Below are 20,591 nucleotides of genomic sequence, written 5' to 3'. Positions count from 1 at the left end.
GTGTACAATGGCGCTACCATTTTTAGTAGGTGCCTATCTTTTTTAAATGTGCACTGACAGATTCCCAGTGTTGTGCCCTGACTCTGTTTTCTCATAAGTTCTGTGATTGTGCAAACCTGCATAGCGAAATCACTTTAATGAATGTCACGAGTCACACCAGGGCAGAACTGGCTGTGCCTATCTAAACACATACTGGACATATGTATTAAGTTGGATAATGGCTGACCGGAGGCGGGCACTGTGAGTGGATGACCTCTGTTTACCACATTTAACCCATGGGTCAGCACCACCAGCGTTACAGTCATTTTACGGATTAGAACCTGGGTTCAGGGAGCTGAGGGAAAGGACTCTGAAGGGGCAGGTGGCAGAGCTAAGGTCTGAACCAAAGCCCAACAGAGATAAAAACACAGAAACACAGGGCCAAATTTACCTAGAGCTGCTGACTTTGGGCCTCATGGTCTTTTAAAGTCCAAGCCAATGTTCTAAAACCAGGATAATTCACACGAAAATTTATATTTCTAGCTCCTCTGAAGAAACGGACGACCTGCGGTCAGCGTTGCCAGGGAGCTTGTTTAAAATGCAGATGCTGGGCTGGCCCTGAGGAGTTGCAACTCTGGGGTGAAGCCCAGGCACCTGTGTTTCCACCAAACTCCCAGAGGCTCTTGGAGGATGCCAAGCTTTACCCTCCCCGATGAGCCTTCTCTGACTGAGTTTGTGGCTCATCACTCTGCCCTTGAATGAGTCTAACATCTCTGCCCCGATTCCCATTGCAGAACAGATACCACGCAGGCTTCTTGCTGATGATCCCTCCAGCCCCTAAGCTGTGATGACCCCATGGAATCTGTGAAGGTCCCATAAACCCCTATGATCCCACATATCACCTCCCCACACAGATCAGATGTTCACATCTGCCACTGCAACCGCTCATCTGTGAGAAGCAAGTCTCACTGCCGTACAGTACCATGCACTTGTTGGACTGGTCCGATGGGGCCACGCACGTTGCCAGCATTGCCGAAGGCAAGTTTGTGTCAAAACAGCTCCACTGGGTTTGCAGGAAGCAAAAGCTATCAACCTGATATTAAACATTTATGCTAAAAAAATCCCAGTTCTTTATTTTACTTATCAAGGTTGTACAGTAGGCTTGTTTTTAAAAGTGGATGCTGCTTATGACCAAAAAGGGGAACTGTGGACAAAAAAATGGGTTCTAGGGAAAGTAACCTCACAGAGTGATCTGATCATAAATTCCTAACTCAGCGGGTCACAGTGGGTCATCACGCCCCAGGCCTATAATTTCTTTTGTGAAAGGTTTAAAGCCAGCCCTGTCCATTCTTCTTGTGCACATTGGTTAACACACCTTTGAAATGCCAGAATACCCCTCGAAGGAGGTACTAACCCTCAAGAGAGCCCATAATCTTGTTACCTATCCTGTAATCCAATTCCTCCTTGCTTTCTCCAGTCTTCCCTAGTCTCCTCCTTAATTTCAAAAGCATAAAAGCTACAAAACTGTTATTTTCCAGAGCATTTGAGATCTTGCTCCCTGGCATATGTTGTCAGTTTGGCTCAAAAAAATTCTTATAGAAATGCAGAAAATAAAAGTGGGTTCTGCTTAGAAAAATAAAAGGCATCAGAAACTCCATGTCTGGAAGAGGATGACATCCAAGCTCCTTACATGACACAGATGTCCCTTGCCACTGGCCTGCCCACACTTCCTGTCAATTCACTTGAAGCCAGCTATCTGCTCTGATCCCTGGACCTTTGCAGGCCGTTCCTAACACTGAGCATCTACCTTTCATCTGTACTTGTCTTCCTGATGGTTCTGACCCATTTGTCAAGATTTGACCTAAACATTCTCTCCCTGGACCCCTGCGCGGTTGGCAAGTTAACCCTGACATACTTCTATGCACTTCCCTTCTTTTCTGCCCCAATCATCTCTAAGTTTCTCCCACCTCTAGACTGAACTCCCAAGCAGTAGCAACCATTCATCTCTGTCACCCCAGTACCTGGCACAGGGCCCAGCTGTAATCAGCAAAAATAAAAGAAGCTGTGTGGCCTAAACAACAACGAAATTATCTTATAAAAAGAGTGTCCCTTAGGTTCTTTTAAAATCCTTCTGATGTGTGTTTCCTAGTACTTCTTCAGTGCCAAGGTATAAATTTACTCAAGGAGTAAATTAAAATAAAAACTAAACGGAACTCCAACAGGTATTTGTACACTCATGTTGAGAGCAGCCTAAATGTGGAAGCAACCCAAGAGTCCATCAACAAATGAATGAATAAACAAAATGTGGTCCATGCACACAATGGAATATCATTCAGCCTTAAAAAAGGAAGGACATTCTGACACATGCTACGATATGGATGAACCTTAAAGACATTATGCTGAGTGAAATAAACCAAGTTACAAAAGGATAAATACTGTATGATCCCACTTATGTGAGATCCCTGGAGGAGTCAAATTCATGGAGACAGAAAGCAGAATGGTGGGTGCCAGGGGCTAGGGGAAAGGGATGGGGAGTTCATTTTTAATGGGGAGAGAGTTTCAGTTTTGCAAGATGAAGAGTTCGGGAGATGGATGGTAATGATGGCTGCATGACAATGTGGATGTACTTAATGCCCATGAATTGTATACTTCTTAATGGTTAAAATGGTAAGTTTTATGTTATGTACATTTTGTCGTAGTAAAAAAAATTAATGCAAAAAAAGCTTATCAGATTTTTACAGGATTCCATGAATTCAAAAAAGAAAATCTGAAAGCTTCTAATGCACTGGACATTTGATGATCGCCTGCCTCTCTCTACCACTGGCCACGAACAGCCAGAGAAGTATGACCCGAGGCCTCTTACCTGGTAAGTGTGCAGTATCTCCAAGAATGACCTGTAGATCTCAGGGTGGTCCAGAAAGCGGGTCTTAATTTTGTTCACGTAGCTGATGGCGTTGTTGAACTCCACAGAATCCGACTCCAAGGGCACCTGGGCTTTGTCCTCCTTGTACAGCAGCTGTTGCTTGAAGTTCTCAGCACAGTCACTGTGGTTGTGCGAATTCTCCTGACAACATGACAGAGAGTTACTGTCAGCCCAACACCAGGAACAGACTGTGACAAACGCCAGACCCAGCCACCGTCTGTACAAGAACAAGCAATACCTAACATAGAGCCAAGTGTTTTAATTAGATGTAGAAAAAGGTTACTTCTGGGGGCCTGGAGGGAGGAATGGGGGGGCGGGCACAGAACATGCAGACAGCTCCTCCTCGGCCTTCTGTGGGCCGACATGCTCCTGGGAGAGTCTCCTGGACTCGCCTCCACCAGACCTTTCCCAATCGATTCAGAGAACATGAAGGTCTGACACACTCTACACTTTGAAAAATTAATGTTCGGGAGAAAAGTATAAAATGTGGATTGTTTAATCCTTTCTGGAGTGGAGTTTGGGGCTCTTTATAAAATAAGTCTTTTGCCAGCCCATTTCAGGTATAAAAGAACCTGCTTTCAGTAGGTATAAAACTGAGACCCTGGAGGTGAGGGGGGCCAGCTGTCTAGGCTGCCCATGTCTGCAGGACATTTGGTGCTAAGCCCAGGGCAAGTCACTTGAGATGGGCCCTGACCAGTCATCAAGCATGCCCTCTATTTGCGTGCTTTTTTTATCAATACAAATAAAAGTAAAAAATAGGCACATGCGTCTCTTTCCTGTGCACTCAGAATCCTAATTCGTGGTAGGACAGGACCACTCCCCAGAAGAGGTGATGTTTGTTTCTAAACTGGAATTTTGCATGTGGTTTTGATGACCGCTTCTCTCTACCATTGACCATGGCTGGGCCATCAGGAGTGACCCTCGGTATCCTGCAGGCCCCCAGCATGTGGGGGCTGGTTCTCGAGAAGTCTTCTGGAATCATCCTATGCCAAACTAAAATGCCATCGTCTCCCAGCACTCCGAGCCTCTTCCTTGTTTTACTCCATGGCACGCATCACCTTCCTACACGTACTTATTCTGTTGTCTGTCCACCCTGACCAGATGGCAAACACTATGAGGGCAGAGATTCTTACTTTGTTCGTGGCTGTGTCCCTGTTGCCTGCAAAAGAGCTTGGAACAGAGTGGGCTTTCTCCAATGTTGGGGATGAGCAGGTGACCAATGAAGGAACAAACTGAGTCTACTGTTTCCATTGTCCAAGTGCCCAGCACTTCTCCTACAGCAACTGCTGACCGGAAGGCTCCAGCAAGGTGGGGACAGCCAGGTGCACTGGCCATAGTTAGGGTGGGTATATTAGCCAGCTTGGGCTGCCACGACAAAAGAAGATTGGCCAGGTGGCTTCAACAACATAAACTTATTTCCTCACAGTTCAGGAGCCTGGAGTCCAAGATCAAGGTGTTGGCAAGGTTGGTTTCTCCCAGATGGCCGCCTTCTTGCGGTGTCCTCACACGGTCATCCATGTACACACATCCCTGGGTCTGTGTGTCCAAATTTCCTCTTCTTATAAGGACACCAGTTAGACTAAATTAGGGGTTACTCTGAGGGCCTTATTTTACCTTAATTACCTCTGTAAAGACCCTATCTCCAAATACAGTCACATTCTAATACAATGAGAGTTAGGACATAAATGTAAGAATTTGAGGGGGACAAGTTCAATCCATAACAGTAGCTGTAGAGGCAATCTAGAAGTCTGAGCTGAGGAAAGTAGAGAGACAGCAGATCCAGAGCAGTCACAATTCTAAATGCCATTTCTCCCTGGCAGTGGAATTCATTCTAAGATACTCTAGAGATGCTCTTCCTGATTGCCTGGAAGGGTGGAAAGAGCTAGAAGGAGCAGGGGGAGGAAGTAGCCCTGGGGTTAGAGTTTGCTTCAGAGGAGGATGTGCTCACAATCACTCTAACGGGCCATTTTCAGGCACCACATGCCTGTTACAAACCCCTGGAGTGAGTCACTGTAACAAGACAGAGAACCATCCCTAGAGACCAGGGCTTCACAAAATGGGTCAGACCATAATGGCGCATCCCCTATGAAACACAGTCTGGTGGGTCTTTAATAAGTTAAACAGTTATCATGTGAACCAGCAATTCTACTCCCAGATATCGACCCCAAATAACTGAAAACAGATGTTCAAACAAATCCTTGTACACACATGTTCATTGTGGCACTAGTCACAATTGCCAAACGGTGGAAACCACCCAAGTGTCCATCGGCCGATGAATGGATGCACAAAATGTGGTCCATCCACACAGTGGAATACTTTTGGCCATAAAGAAGAATGGTATTCTGATTCATGGAAGCTCTGATACAATATAAATGAACCTCAAAAACATCATGCTGACTGAAGAAAGCCAGACACAAAAGGTTATATAGTGTATGATTCCACTTACATGAAATGTCCAGAAGAGGCAACTCTACAGAGACAGAATATGAATAGCGGCCGTCAGGGGAGAATCAGGGGTACAGTTTCTTTTTGGGGTGATAGACACGTTCTGGAATTGGTGGCAGTTGTGTGATACTGTGAATATACTAAAAACCCCTGAATTGGACACCATAAAATGGTTATGACGATGAATTTTATACGAAAATTACAATTAAAAATTTTTACTGTATCTTAGGGAAATGTTAAAAACACAAGCCATACAAAAACAAGCTGGCTTTGGCCCATAGACCATAGTTTGCCAAATCTCTGCTCTGAACCTTCTAGAACATTTGGTCTTTTTCTTCTTTGCTTGCCCTAGTCCAGGAAGTTAGAAATGTTTCCTAGATGCTGATAAGCCACCCCTCATGGCTGACTCGTCCATCTGACTGTCTACACACAGCCCCGCCTTAATATTTAAGATGCTTCATCAAAAATCACATTCCAAGGACGGAGCAGCACCCCCCACACTCCTCTTTAGACTTGTCATCTCTGCGGGACAGCAACCTTCACCCAGAGGCGCAGGCATCCTGGATCACCCGGACTTCTCACTGTCACGGACATCCCAACCCCAGTGTGAACCATCATCGTACTGTCTGGATCACAGGGAGCCCCTCCCTGCCTCACAGATCCTCTCTGCCTCTCAGTCTACAGCCGTCACAGCAGCCAGAGTGGCCTTTCCAGAACTCTCCAACTTCCCACACTCCTGGTTCTCTTTCTCACCCTCTCCTCTTCATGTCCTGACTCCACTAGCTGTTCCTCAAGCACACCCACTCATTCCCACCTCAGGCCTTTACTCCCACCACCAGGAAGACCCCTTCCCCCTAGACACAGGCATGGCTCCCATTCCCCTCAAGCCCTGCCCCTGCTGTCTTTTGCTTGCAGTGCTGAACTCCCTCGAATATTTCATAGCTGTTCATCTGCATCTCACGAGTCCCTACCTAGACCGTGTAAGCACTCCGAGGGCCTGGTGCAGAGGAGGTGGTCTACACCTGCTCCATGGATGACTTAGGCACAAACTGAGAGACAACCTGCCAGGAACTGACTGAACTTCCAAATGACCCTCCCCAGAGAGAAGACAGCAGGCCTCCCTTTGAATACAACAGGGCTACTTATCGGACGAGCTGTGCCTAAAGGTAATTTTTTTATCTCTGTCCAAGCTGGCTGTTTTCCCAAACAGAAAAGGGATGGCTCCTAGGAGGCAGGGTTTGCCCTCAATGGGACCCACTGACGTCCAGTGTCTTGCCCCATCATGTGCCTGGCACCATGCTGAAATGGTGACAGTTATGACCCAGGCAGATGAGGGTCTTGCCTGATCTGGAGGACTCCCAGTTTGCCAAGGAAGATAAATCAACAAGGAATGGTGGATTTTTAATTTATTTTCCTGACTTTCCTATTTTGAAATATATAAAACAGCACAATGTAAAGACTTAGGGGAGAGAGTGGGGAGCTTTCTGAGGAGGTGTCGTAACAACTCAGGCCTGGATGACCACATCCAAATGGCACTGACTCTGGAGACTGCGGCTCCAGCCAAGAACATTCTTCTCACCATAGTCCCCTGGCTCTCCTGTGGCCATGTTCCCCACGTCATGGCACACATCTGTCTGTCTTCCTTTTTAGACTAGTGTTCTCAACTGGGGTGATTCTGCCCCACAGGGGCCACATGGCAACATCTGCAGACATTCTTAAGTTGTCGCACTGGAGGAGGGTATGCTACTTGTGCCATGTGGAGAAGTGTTGCCCCTCAGCCTCCTCCAGCACAGAGGACACCTCGATGAGAATGATCCAGCCCCAATGGCAATGGTGCCAAGGCTCAGAAACTCTGCACCAAGGGCTCCCCAAAGGCTGGGATGCCCTTATTTCTCTTCCTCGGCACCTAGGAGCTACTTCCTCCTTATCTGTAGTTGACTAGATCCATGACGAGGTGAAAAATGAAAAAAAAAGACAAAGCTGTGCTTCAAAATAGTGAGGCTACAAAAACCAATTAAAAAGAAATCACCAGGGCATTGGCACGTGGGGAGCCCTGTAAAGATCTCTGACTATTGTGCCCTCTGCAAGGACTCCAAGAAGCCAGAAGGACATCTCACTTATGTCAGGAATGGAGAACTGCTGAGAAGCAGGGCTGGAAACCCTGCAGGTCCTCAGCATTGACTGAAACTGAGTGGGCTGGTATGTTCCCGAATGCACCTCTCCAGCTGATGGAGGGGGCCCTAGATGTGGCTGCAGTGAGATTATAAAGCCCTGATAAGTGGCTGTTAAGTAAGTCCTCTCATGTCTTTCCTCAAGTTAATGGACCTTTGTCACCTAAGCCACCCAGGGGAAGAAAAGACTGGTCTGGTCTGTTATCTCCACCACAGTCCTCTCTGGAGTGTGTGGAACAGCAGGGGCCCCACGGCTATCTGGGGGGTGTGAGGAGGAAGGGCCCCCTCTGTGCAGTTTAGCTCCAGCACCCTGGAGAGTGGAGTGACTCCACTCTCTGCTCTCAGCTAATCAGGGATTGAGACAGGCCATTTCCACATGGGGAGCGCAATTCAGGTCTTGGATTGTGCTCTTTCATAGCAAGCAATGGGAACGACACCCCGCATTTATAGGGTGCTTCAAACACACACAAAGTGCCCCGTGCACAATGCTGCCAACGAGGCTGGTTTTCTCCCCCAGCAGTGATTGTTCTGGAGGTTAATCCTGCCGAGGCTTTTATCCCTTGAGGCAGGAGCCCCACATCTGGATCCTGGGGCTCCATTCACAAATGTGAAATGGAGGTTGTTTGGAATTCAGCGGCTGCAGGCTTCCAAGTTCCTTTTTTAAAACTGAGAAGTACTCTTTGGCTTTAACAAGACAAGACGCTGAAGGCGGAGCTTGCTTGCATAGGCCTCTTGCTGTTCTCCTTCTGGATCTAACTAACTCCCTCAGTGACAGGGCACTCCTCCAACAGAGAAACCTGCAAAATGCTTTCTGTGGCAGATTTTTACCTTTCTCACTAAAACCCCTAGGGCAGAGATGGAGGACACTGAGAGCTAGTTCACGCAGACCAGTGGTTCTCAATGGGGATAATTTTGCTTCCAGGAGACATGTGGTAATGGTGACATTTTTGACTGTCTTCACTGGTGGAGGGCGTGGTGGATAGAGTCAAGGACGCTGCTAAACATCCTCCAAAGCTCTGGCCAACTCCCCCGCACCAAAGCTTATACTTTGAACGGCAAAAGGGTTGAGGTGGAGAAAACAATGGTGACTTTATAAAAGTAAAGCTCAAACAGGCTTTCAGATTGCAGACAGAGGAGGGAGCAAGCTGTCACCAAGAAAGGGACCCAAGCCACAAGCCTGAGCTGAGCCAATGACCTGGCTGGCAATTAAATGCAGCACAGCAACAATAAAAATGGCCATTGACACCCGCGCTCCAACCGCTTCACTTTGTGGGTGGCATCAGAGCGACCACATGCCCAAGTACAAGTGTCGCCTATCCAGTGAGTTCCCAGGAAGCCTCAGGCCAAGACCATGGTCACCAAGGATGCAGTTATTTTGACTGGACATAAAACTATGTTAGGAGAATGGCTCCCTGACATGCACTAACACATCCAGTCTTTATTTAAATCCTCCAAATGGATCAATTTGGGAAGCTGAGACTGACTGTGTAGGTGTTTCGATCTATTTTGATTTGTGCTAGGAACGATTAGCATGTCTAGAAAAAGACCAGATTGTCACTGGCTTTCTGGCAATGCAGTACACGAGATGCGCTGCCCAACCTGAGTACCAGGGCAGGCCGTGTTATGGCTGGGATCACTCAGACCAGTGCAGTGGCATACCTGGCTAGACAGAGGCGACTGTATGTTTAACTTGCCATTCTTGGGAATGTCGATTCTGTACCCGAGGGGAAGGAAAGCATTGAATCCAACAATGAGGTCAGGGTGTTCGTGGAACAGCTGTGAGACTCGTCGGATGACTCCAGGAGTATCAATGCTGAAACAAAGAATACAAGTAGGCAAAACTGTCTCAAGGAGCAAACCAAAAACGAAATCTACTCCTAACTCCCATAACAGTGCCATGTAACCAGCTTCTCAATGATAGTGAAGCACTCTAAAATGTGACAGGAGTGATTCTGCCGACTGTGTTCTACTTCCAAAGCAGCCAGGGCTGGGCTCCCTGTGCCCTCCTGGAGAGAACCACAGAGGGATGGGGTCTCTCACGGCTGCAGTCAAGGCCAAACCCTTATCATCATGCTTGTGGAAGGAAACCAGGCTAGCTAGCCCTGCCATATTTCTTCAGAGGGAGAAGCAGCATGGTGGGGCTGTGACAATGGAGAACCTAATAGTCAGAGGACCCAAGTTCTAGTCCTGTCTCTGCCCCTGGCCCACTCTAAGCCTCAGTAAGCCTCCTGGCAAACATGGGCATGATTGCAAGGTCCTCTATGGATCTCTAACCCTCCTGATTCTATGCCTACGAAAACAGTTAATGTGTTTTAAGTGCCTTCAAAAGAGCCAGGTCCCTTACTAAGCATTTTATGTGCATAACTTCCTAGCAGGCCTGAGACTAGTGCAGCACTCACCTTGGGGACAAGATTTAAGGGAGAGAGGGTGCCAAACAATTAAGATAAATAACATTTTAATGCAGAGCTTGGAGGAAAATAATTTTTAAAAGCCCTGGATGAACAAAATTCATTTAAAAATCAACATTCTGAAGAAAGACAGGCTCCGACTCTGCTGGTCAGATTAGCTTCTCTCGCCTCACCCTGATACCTGGCCCTCCTTCCAGGAATTCAGCTCTGCAAGGGAGGACTCTCCACTCTCGTTTTTCAGAGGAAGGAACTGAGGCTCTGAGAGGTTCGACGACCTGTGCAAGGTCACCCAGCTGGGGGGCTCCCACCCCCCTCAGCCCGGAGGCGGCCCCCCGGGGTGGGGAGGGTCCCCATGGGTACCTCTGGCTTTTGAATTCCTTCATGATCTCCAGGAAGCCGTTGTAAGTGGCAGGGTCGCTGCCGAAGCGGATTTTCACTTGGTCTAGGTAGGTGAGGGCGTCCTCCACCTGCGGGAAGGGAGGTGGGGGGGTGTCCCGGTGCGCCGGGGTCAGCGGAGGGGACGAGGGGCAGAGGTCCCTGGCAGGGAGAGGGACCTCCAAGAGGTCCTCCGAGGAGCCTGGGTGAGGGGTCGGGGGTCCCGGGCCGCGCAGAGGGGAGGCTGAGGAGGGGCCGGGTGGGGCCCGGGTGGGGGTCGCAGGCCTGCAGGGCCCGGACGACGGGGTCCCCGAGAGAGGGCTGGGGCGCCACTCACGTGCACTGGCAGCTTCTCGTGGCCCCCGGAGCCCGAGCGACCCCAGCGGGCGCCGCTCAGCCCCCTGCCCGCGGGACCGCCGCCACCGCCAGCGTGCGCCATGTTGGAAGTCCGAGCCGCTGCCTGCCCCGCCCCCGCCTGCTGGGTGGCCGCGCATGCGCTGGCTCCGCCCTGGGGGCGAGGCCTGATGAAGTCAAGAAGGGCGGCTCCTTGAGGACCTCGCTGTGGGCTCTTGCTCCTAAAACTGAAGCACTATTAAGAAACGCCTTGTATGACACGGGTGGGCAAACCAGGCCTGCTGCCTGCTTTTGTCCGGCTTCACGAGCAAGTTAAGAATGGTTTTTATATTTTGTAAAAGTTGGGAAAAATCCCAAAGCGAAGACTTTCGTGACACGTGAAAATTCAGAAATTCAAATTTCAGTGTCTGTAAATAAAGTTTTATTGGAACAAACACATGGACGCCCACTCTTAACCTATCATCTCTGCTTTTGCGCTACAGCAGCAGGGGAGTAGATGAGACAGATCCTGAAGTCTGCAGAGCCTGATATATTTATTAAAAAATGTTGGTGGACCCCTGCTTTCTAGGGTTGATGCGATAAAGGAATATGGGCACACAGCAGCCTAAACACAGCCCTATGTGTCCTTCAAAACACACCCGAACTGCCCCTTCCTCTGCCCTCCCACGGTCCCCTGTACATCGTCTTTTTCGTGCTTCGTCTCTAACACAAATTTTGGACACAGCCACACCAGTGAGCATTTATCAAATGAATGAACATTCCATCAATGACCAAATATCATCTCTTTTTATTTGTGAAGAGGTACAGAAGAGCTGAGGACACATTGGCAGTGAGTTTATCATTTACCAGGCACTGTGCTAGGTGTCAGGAATGGAACAGTGAACAAAACTGACAAGGCTTTCGTCCTCCTGGAGCTTTCTAGAAGGATAGGAATCAAATTATCAGTGTAAAGTTTCAACCAGTGTAAAGTTTCAACTATAACAGTTCAAAGAGAAGGTACAGGTGTTAACAGTTACTATGTTCCAGATATTTGGCTGTGTAACAACCCAACCCCCACCCCCAAGAGTTAGAGACTTAGAATAACATCAACATTTATTTTGTTCTCCAATCTGCAGTTTGGGCAGGCTTGGCAGAAATAGTTCATATCTGGCCCCGTGGTGTCAGCTGAAAGGCTGGATCCAGATTCCTCTGAAATTTTACTAACCTGTTTGTCACTTGCCGCTGGCTATAGGCTGAGACCCATGCTGGGGCCTCCTAATGCAGCCATAGCTTCCTCACAACAGGACAGCTGGGTTCCAAGCACCATCGTTCTGAGAGGAACACGAGCCAGGTGGAAGCCATATGTCACCGATTCTGATCCAGTCTTGGAAGTCACAGGGAATCATTTCCATTGCAGTCTTTCCATAGTGGCCAGATGAAGTCTTTCTCAATTGAAGAGGAGGGCAAACAGACTCCAGAAGCTGGGGAGTGGCCAGGGTCTGGAATAGCGTGGGGGACAAAATTGTGCCATGACCATTATGGGGAAATACACCCTACCACTTCAGGACATAACCCAGTCTAGCAGGGGATGAGGAAGGCTTCCTGGAGGAGGTGGCATTCTAGCTGAGTTCTGAAGGAGGTGTAGACATTCACCATGAAAGTCAGAGGGAACAGCCGTGCAAAGGCCCTGCCATGGGAAGGAATGTAGTACATCTGAACTAAAAAAAAAAAAAAGACCAGTGTTTTCAAACTGCAAGGGAGTGTGGGAGTGGGAAGAGGGTGCAGGATAAGTGTGGAGAGGCCAGAGGGGGCAGTCCACTCATCTTAATGGGATGAGTTAAGAATTTTGGTCTTGGCATTTCACACTCGAGTAGAAATTGTGGATAGGTTTTATGCAAGGAGCTACTTGAGCAGCTTGGAATTGGGAAGCAAATGCTCTGACTGCCCTGCAGGGAAGTGATTGGAGGGAAGCCCGGTAAGGTGCAGGGAGGCTGTTCCATTGTTTAAGCAAAGGATGATGGTAGCTTAGATTAGGGTGGGAGCAATTAAAGTGGAGAGAAAGGGGTGGAAAGTGGTGATATTTAGAAGGTAAAGCAGAAAGTATATGGTGTTGGGTGGATGTGGAGGTGAGAATGAAGGAAGCAATGAGGATTCATGGCTCCCAGCCTAGAAAGGAATTCTGCTTGGTTTGAGCACATTCCTGTAGGAAAAGCAGCTAAGGCAGACTAAGCTCTTTGGGGCCACTAGATGTCTGGACAGTCCTTGTCACACCAATGCCGCCTGGCAACCTATTAGGCACTGTCCTGGAGGACTAACATCTGTAGGCTTCTGACATGCCAACACGGTCATCAAACAATACCCCTTGCACCAAAGAAGTGAGATTCTATTCAAATTTTAGGAATCACTTTTGTTTTCCGTTCTTTTCATACATCTCATATGCTCAAAGAAAACCCTCACTCATTTGGAGAATAGGCAACCACAATTCAATTCTCCTGTGTGTATGTGTGTCTGCATGTGTGCATTCTTCAGAACTCAGCTAGAATGGCACCTCCTCCAGAAAGTCTTCCTCATTCCCTGATAGACTGGGTTAAGTGTCCTGGATGGTAGGGTGTATTTTCCCAGAATGGTCATGGCAATCTTTTGTCCCCTATGCTGTCATAGAACCTGTACGTGTATTTTCGTATGCATGTGTCCACATGTGGACAATAGTACACGTACATCTTTTCATTCTTATTTTTATAAAGCATAAGACATTTCTAAGTTACATTTTTTTCTTTACTGTTTTCATCTACACAGATTAAGTTGAAAACCTTAGAGTTGACAGTTCAGATAGACCAGCTTTGGAACACAAATTTCCTTACCATTTATCAAATTTAACATTAAGGTAAGGTTCTTAGGTAGTTCTTTTGTTGGACAGTGTTTTGGTGAGGTTAAGAAGACAAGATGAAAAGATCTTATTTTGAACTAATCTAAGTTTTCCCAGGTGGCAGATTTTATGACCAAAATCTCTAAAGTTTAGAATCATGTTGTGGCAAAATTCCAACATGGACCCCAGAGATTCTCGCCCCTGGCATGTGTGCCCCACCTAACCCTCCATCTTGGAGTGCGGGTGGGACCTGGGAGTATAATGGATGTCACTCCTGAGACTAGGTGACACCACACGGCAAAGGTAAAGGGATTTTGCAGGTGTATTTAGGGTCCCAAATGAGTCAATGGTGAGTTCATCAAAAGGGAGATTATTCTGGGCGGGCCTGACCTAATCAGGACATCCTTTTAAAGACAGTGTGGAGGTCAAAGCCTCGAAGCATCAGACAGATGCAATCCTTCTGGCCTTAAGGGAGGAACCAGTGCTGTCATGGACAGCCTCTAGGAGCTGAGGTCCTCAATTCCAGAGCTACGAGAGCTTAATTCAGCCAATAACCTGAATGAGCATGGAAGAGGGCCCTGGGCCTCTCAATGAGCTCCCAGCCCAGCTGACACCTTATGAGGCCCTGCACAGAGAACCCAGCCATAGTGCATCTGGATTCCTGACCCACAGAAACTGTGAAATAAAAATTGGCTATGAGTTTTAGCTACAAAGTTTATGGTAATTTGTTATGCAGCAATAGATAATAAATACTCCTATCAAGTAGCCTTGTCAAAAATGTTTACCCTGTGATAGTGATGTGTCCATGTAGGTTCATTAATTGTAACAAATGTACCATTCTGGTGGGGAATGTTGGTAATGGGGGAGGTTATGCATGTATGGGGGCGGAGGGTATATGGGAAGTCTCTGTACCTTCCATTCAGTTTTGTTGTGAACCTAAAACTGCTCTAAAAATTAAAGTCTAGTAAAAAAAAAGTTTTAAAAAAAATGTTTACACTGAATCTAATCAAGCCTTAATACCAGGGTCGGCACACTTCTTTAAAGGGCCAGATGGCAAATATTTTTGGCACTGGGGCCATAATTCTCTGTCACTGTAGCATGAAAGCAGCTACAGGCAATGTGTAAGCGATGCATGTGTCCATGTCCCAGTAAAACTTTCTTTACAGAAACAAGCAACAGTCTCACAGGCCATGGTTTACTGAATCCTGCTCTAGAATAAAAGGAACTAAAGAGACAAAACAACTAAATGCAATGCATAAATAAATCTTGATTGGGTTCCAGTTGGAAAGAAATGCTATAAAAGATGTTTTAGGGCTAATTAGGGAAACCAGGGATGCCTTTTAAGATATTAAATAACAATTATTAGTTTTCATAGATGTGTGTGGTTATTAAGGAGAATGACCTTATTCCTAAAAGACTTGTCCTGACGTATTTATAGATAAGGTGTCTTGATATCAACAGCTCTGGAATTAGGGTGAGATGAATGAGGCAGTTTTGTGCAAATGCAGGGGCAGATTCCATTTTTATTTAAAATGTTGATATTTTGTTCATCATGTACTTTTTATTCATTTTATTTTAAAAAAATATGGTAACAAAATATTATTTATCTTGATTGCTAAGTTTTTTGGTGCCTCCTTAAACTTTGAAATGGTTTTCACAGAAGATGGAAGGTAATAATTGTTGGATCCCAGTGGTAAGTAAATGAATGGTCGTTGTCCTCACAATGCAAGTCTCCTGTAAGTTTGAACATTTTCAAGTTGAAATAAGTAGTCTTTAGACTATTAAAATAAAGTAAATTTTAAAATTAAAAATAAAAACTGAACCCATTCATAGATACAAAGAACAGACTGATGGTTGCCAGAGGAGGGGGTGAGGGGTGGGTTTTAAAATGGGTGAACGTGAGCATAAGCTTCCAATTATAAAATAAGTTAGTTCTGGGGATATAATGTCCAACATGATGGTTGTAGTTAACAAGACCGATTATATGTTTGAAAGCTACTAAGAGAATAGATCTTAAAATTTCTCATCACAAGAAAAAACTTTTTGTAACTTTGAGCGGCAATGGATGCTAACTAGACTCATTGTGGTGATAATTTTGTAATATATACAAATATTAAATTATTATGTTGTATACCTGAAACTAATATAATGTTATAGGTCAATTATACCTTAATAAACAAACAAAACCAATTAAGACAGAATAGCAACCAAGAAACAGATAAACAAAAAAGTAATTGTAATTATGTGGTGATAGATATTCACTAGACTTATTATGATGATCATTTTGCGATGTGTACGTTTATCAAATGATTATGTTGTACACTTGAAACTAATATAATGTTATATGTCATTTATATCTCTATCTTAAAAAGTCTCTACAATATAACATAAATTTATTCCTGCTATAGCTAGAAGGACTATTAATTTCAGTTGTCTTGGGATAGCCCAGTCTATTTCTGTAGTCTGGGAGTAATTGTTAAAAGCATCCCTTTTTACGCTTAAAAAGTGTCCCAGTTTGGATGATTGGCCCTGCTTAGCGTAAGAGAGCAAGGTGGGGATTTTGATAACCACACTCTCATCCGGGCTTCTCCATGGCTGGAAGATCTCAGGTAAGTCATTTCTCCAAACACAGGGCTTATCAAACATTCATAGCAACCAACTCTTTCTTGAGTGAAAACTCACTGCAAAGTCACCAATATAAGCAATAATATGGAGTAGCATTTTATTAGTAAAAATTCTTTTCAGATGTTCAATTTAGTTTTTACGTACAAACCAATTGACTCTCACTAAGGCCATTGAGATGCACACACACATTTTAAACCAGATGTTGTAGCTGAAATCTTACTTTGTCACAACGTCCACTTTGTTCCTTGATTCACAGAGAACTGGTGGCAAAGAGTAGCTATGTTTTCAAGGGCTCCCCTTGAAATCTAAGTTAAATGGAGATGGCAGGAGAATCTCAGGTTAATTATCTTCAACACCTTAAAACCTGTTGCCCAATGCACCTGAGCATACAGTTTAAAATATTTTTAATGGAATCTGGTGCTAATTTGCAGAACTGCCAAAGCCCTCCTTGGTTCAGGTTGAACCAAGACCGTCAGTAGGGTCATGTCCAGCTCAAAAGCTTCTGTTTCTAAGGTTACTTTTTCTGAAACTCTGAATCCCACAGAAGGGAGAAGGAATAGCACCTGGAAGATCTGGACTCTCCTGTTCTTACAGCAAAAGCCCCAGAAGCCAGTGGGGCTATTAGAAGGCTATGGGCAAAGATGAAAGCTCTATTTCAGTGGAATGGAAACACCTGGACTGTTGAACTTGCATAGGGCAGAGATGGTCTAAAAGCATGGCAGGGAGATGTCTGCAGTTCTTTCCACCTGCTTCCAAGAGCCTCCAGTTTTTAAGATAAAAAAACACCTCTATCCTCCAAGTTTAGGAGTAGAGCTGGAAGATTCTAACAGGTTTACTGTTTCAATGCCAATTTGGGTCATGAAGTCAGCTCACAAACTAGAGACACACATGCCAAATGTGCCTAGAGATGTAAATTTGAGCCAATTACCAACTTTTAAAAATGGGAACATTTTGCATTCAAGTCTGGATTTTTCACAAAAGTGGGATGCTTTCCCCATGGAGTTTCTAGTAAAGTCAGGATTTCCATGCCCACCTGAGACAGAGCACGTGCCCTTCACATTCCCACCACCTCCATCAGGCTTGTCTCCTCACCCAGGTGCACGACAATCATCTGGATTTCTCATTGGCCCCTGTGGACATTTGAGTGTGCCACTAATGGAATAGATGGTCGTGCTTGCGAGATTAAATTGGAGTGAGGTGAGCCAAGAATTGGAACAGGACGGCTCCTGGCTCTCGTTTTGCAGAGCTCTTGCATCTAGGACTATGACCTTGAGCAAATCACAGCTACCTCTGTAAGGCTCAGTTACCTCGTCTGTAAAATGGATGCAGAAACTCCTGCCCCGCTAAAGTATGGGTTATGTTAAGAATCAGACCATAACACCTGGTGCTTTATAAATCGAAAAGCTCTATGGTCCACATCTGTGGTTTGGTCAGTCACATCCACCATCCCCACTTTGCCTGGTACCAGCACTCCAATTTTCCTCCTAGAAATAGCCTCTCTCATTCTCAGTCCACATAGTTAAGTGGTGTTGACTCCAGCTTCAACCCAGGTAGGCATTGGGTCAAGCTGGCCAATCATAGTGCTGCATTCTCCCAGAGACAGAGATTGGTTCCAGGATGGGCATATGAACCAATTGAGACCAATAGAATCAAGGCTGGGACTTTAGTTTGAACTGTTGGAAACAGGAATTTCTCTTTTCTACTGAACTTGGCCACCATGTTGCCAACCTGGGAGTGGCGGACCTGCAAATGGAGTTGACATGGAGGAGAGAGGAATGGAAAAATGGTAAGAAGCAATGTCTGGGTCCACATATACAGCAACACATGCATTCTCTTTGCTTCAGCCAGACTGCATGGAGCTAACTCATGGAGCTCCATGTCCCTGTGGGTGGCTCTACACTATCAGGCAGACTTGTGAGCGTTTGTTTGATTTGCATTCATTTCCCTGGGCACTCCTTGATTCTGCATCCTGCAGAGCCCCTGCAGTAGCAGCCAGTTCGTCTCTCTTCCTTGATTTGATCATCCATCCCGCCTTCCTGAAGTTCTTGAGAGGTTCTTGCTGTGAGGCTCTTGACGAGGGACACTGGAATCGTTCACGGATCAGATAGCCATGTCTGGTGGGGGCAATGAAGCCATTGTCGGTTGGGATGATTCTGTTTACCAGGGCATGGACAAACTGGACAGCCAGCAGGGTACCTGTAGCAGGTAGAGGGCAGGGCCACACAAATGAGAAAGCTGGGGCCACAGAGGTCTGATCTCACGCATTCGAGAGTTGGCGGCATGGAGTCAAATCCGTGCAGCTGGCTCAGGTATGATATCGAAACTCTAGGAGTCCCTCTTGCTTCATCTTCATTATGGGAATGATAACTGAACATACGTACCTGCTGAGGGGAATTCTGAAGATTCAAAGACGTCATGCATGTCAGTATCAGTTTTTAGCCCAGAATGAGTCCAGTAAACATTATCATTGGAGGAGGAGTAGGAAGAGAAGTTGTGAACCTGCTTAGGATGGGCTTTTAAGGCCACTATCTACATACCTCTGTTTCTGAGCCAACTGTGACTTTTTGTTAGGCATTGTTGCTGTACTGTATTAAACTACAATATATTCAATTACGATATATTCGATTATGATGTATTCAGCACTACCTGATATTCATTCAGCCTCTTACTTGCTTTGTGATCTTGGGCAAGTCCCTTAACCTCTCTGAACTTCAGCTTCTTCATGTCAAACAGGGATAGCAATGACTTCTACCTTCCTGACAGTGTCATATGGATTCCCTTTTTATAGGAGACAGTGTAGGAAGATGACAAAGGTAATATGGGGACCAAGCATACCAGCTTCAAACAAGTCACCCCATTTCGCAGAGCCTCAGTTTTTGTTCTGTAAAATGGGGGTGGCTGTTGAGAGAATTAAATGGGTTGGTAAGAGTACCCAGCACACCCAGCAAACAAGAAATGTTAACTCTTGTTAGTGTGCCTTTAGTGTAATACGGAATTGACCAAGAGATGTGGGGTTTTCAAAGTGGTTAGTCTTAAACAAGTCACCCCTGACATTTATGGGACCAGGGGCAAGAGAATGAATCAAGGCTCATATGTAAATGTTACAAATCTAGCTAATAAACTACTAAATGAAATACGCTCTACCCTCCTACATTGATAAATGTGCCTTCTAAACCACCTGGAAGGTCAGGTTTGGGTTGAAAATTCTCAGGCTTCTCAGCTCCACGTTGGAATGTAGCTGTTTGTGGCTTGGCCCCCTTATTTTCCCATACCCAGTTCCACCCTACACCCTTAGGGACCTCACACAAATACATGTAAACCCTCCACCAAGCTCATATCTCCAGACTCCATGTACACCACTCCATGGCCACCCTGAGCCTAGGGGTGTGCACCGTAGGGGTGTAGTCTGTCTTCATAAGGATGCACCTGGGGAAGAGGCCTGCACAGGCCCTAAAGAGGGCCCCAGGCCAAGTGGGCAAGGTGTCTTGGAGTTCCAGGTACCTAGAACTTAGGTATAGAGGAGAGCTGTAGCTCCAAGTGGGCCTGTCCCCTTGACCTGCAGAAGACTGGGAGGGAACCAGCTAGAGGAGGTCGGAGAAGGCCCTCTAATGCCCGGGGCAGGGCCTTCTCCAGATCTAAGCTTAGCTCTGCCCTCAAAGCAAAATGACTCACCGTCCAGCACACTTAAGACGATTATGGAGCGATCCTTCAAGCCCGCATATACATACTTGTCATTCTTGGAAAAGCAAGCACATTGGACTCCTCGGCAGAAAGAGTTCTGTTGAAAAAGACAATGTGATCTTGATTTCAGACTGAAAGACACCCAAGAGACCAGCCCCAAAGCATGTGTGTAGGAAGCCAGGCTTGTAAGCACCCTAAGGGGGATGATGGATCCACTGAAAACCTGGAGAGATAGGTGGCATCAATATTCATAGGATCAAAACACACCTTCACTGAAATTGGGTTGAGAGGTTTAGCAATATGTTGCATTGGAAAACAGGAATTATAGGATTTAATTCTTAAATAACCTCGGATATGCAAGAATTAGACATACTTGTCTTTAATTAAAAGCTCTGTGCTAAATGTAATATGGGATCCTAGATTAGATCTTAGAATAGAAAAAAGGAATCTGTCAAATAACGTACAATCCCAATGAAGTCATTATAGTTTAGTTAATAATATTGTTCCCATATTTTCTTTGTTTTGACAAACACTCTCTCATTACATAAGATATTAACATCAGGGGAAGCTGGGTGAGAGGTGGGTGGATGGAACCTTCGTACCATCTGTAAATCTAAAATTATTCCAAAACTGAGTTTATTTAAAAACAAAAACAGAAAGCTAGGTGTATTTAACTGCTGCGGTGACATTTCCCATCTCAACAAGAAAAAAAAATCACTTACATCCCAGCCTTATAGTGGCTCCATAAAAATAAATAAATCAGGTGAAACAAAGGCCTTTTAAGA

At 45.8% G+C, this 20,591-nt stretch overlaps 2 protein-coding genes across 2 annotated transcripts in view; both read right to left on the bottom strand.

Annotated features, from left to right (window-relative positions):
• The window catches only part of SIN3B (SIN3 transcription regulator family member B), a 37,027-nt gene extending 26,252 nt beyond the window's left edge, over window positions 1–10,775 (bottom strand). The window contains exons 1-4 of the mRNA XM_039867738.1: window positions 10,639–10,775; window positions 10,287–10,393; window positions 9,178–9,331; window positions 2,843–3,043 (exon numbers count right to left, since the gene is read on the bottom strand). Of these exons, the coding sequence (XP_039723672.1) occupies window positions 2,843–3,043; window positions 9,178–9,331; window positions 10,287–10,393; window positions 10,639–10,740 (564 nt within the window). The 5' untranslated portion in view covers window positions 10,741–10,775. The remainder of the gene's footprint in view (window positions 1–2,842; window positions 3,044–9,177; window positions 9,332–10,286; window positions 10,394–10,638) is intronic.
• A 7,244-nt stretch (window positions 10,776–18,019) lies between these two features.
• Window positions 18,020–20,591, bottom strand: part of NWD1 (NACHT and WD repeat domain containing 1) — a 38,526-nt gene continuing 35,954 nt past the window's right edge. The window contains exons 15-16 of the mRNA XM_039867631.1: window positions 19,798–19,903; window positions 18,020–18,321 (exon numbers count right to left, since the gene is read on the bottom strand). Of these exons, the coding sequence (XP_039723565.1) occupies window positions 18,020–18,321; window positions 19,798–19,903 (408 nt within the window). The remainder of the gene's footprint in view (window positions 18,322–19,797; window positions 19,904–20,591) is intronic.

The sequence above is a fragment of the Pteropus medius genome, unplaced genomic scaffold (genome assembly GCF_902729225.1).
Source record: "Pteropus medius unplaced genomic scaffold, Ma_sr-lr_union100, whole genome shotgun sequence".
Classification (NCBI taxonomy): domain Eukaryota; kingdom Metazoa; phylum Chordata; class Mammalia; order Chiroptera; family Pteropodidae; genus Pteropus; species Pteropus medius.
The sequence above is the reverse complement of the archived record's forward strand: the minus strand, read 5'-3'. Positions and strand labels throughout refer to the sequence as shown.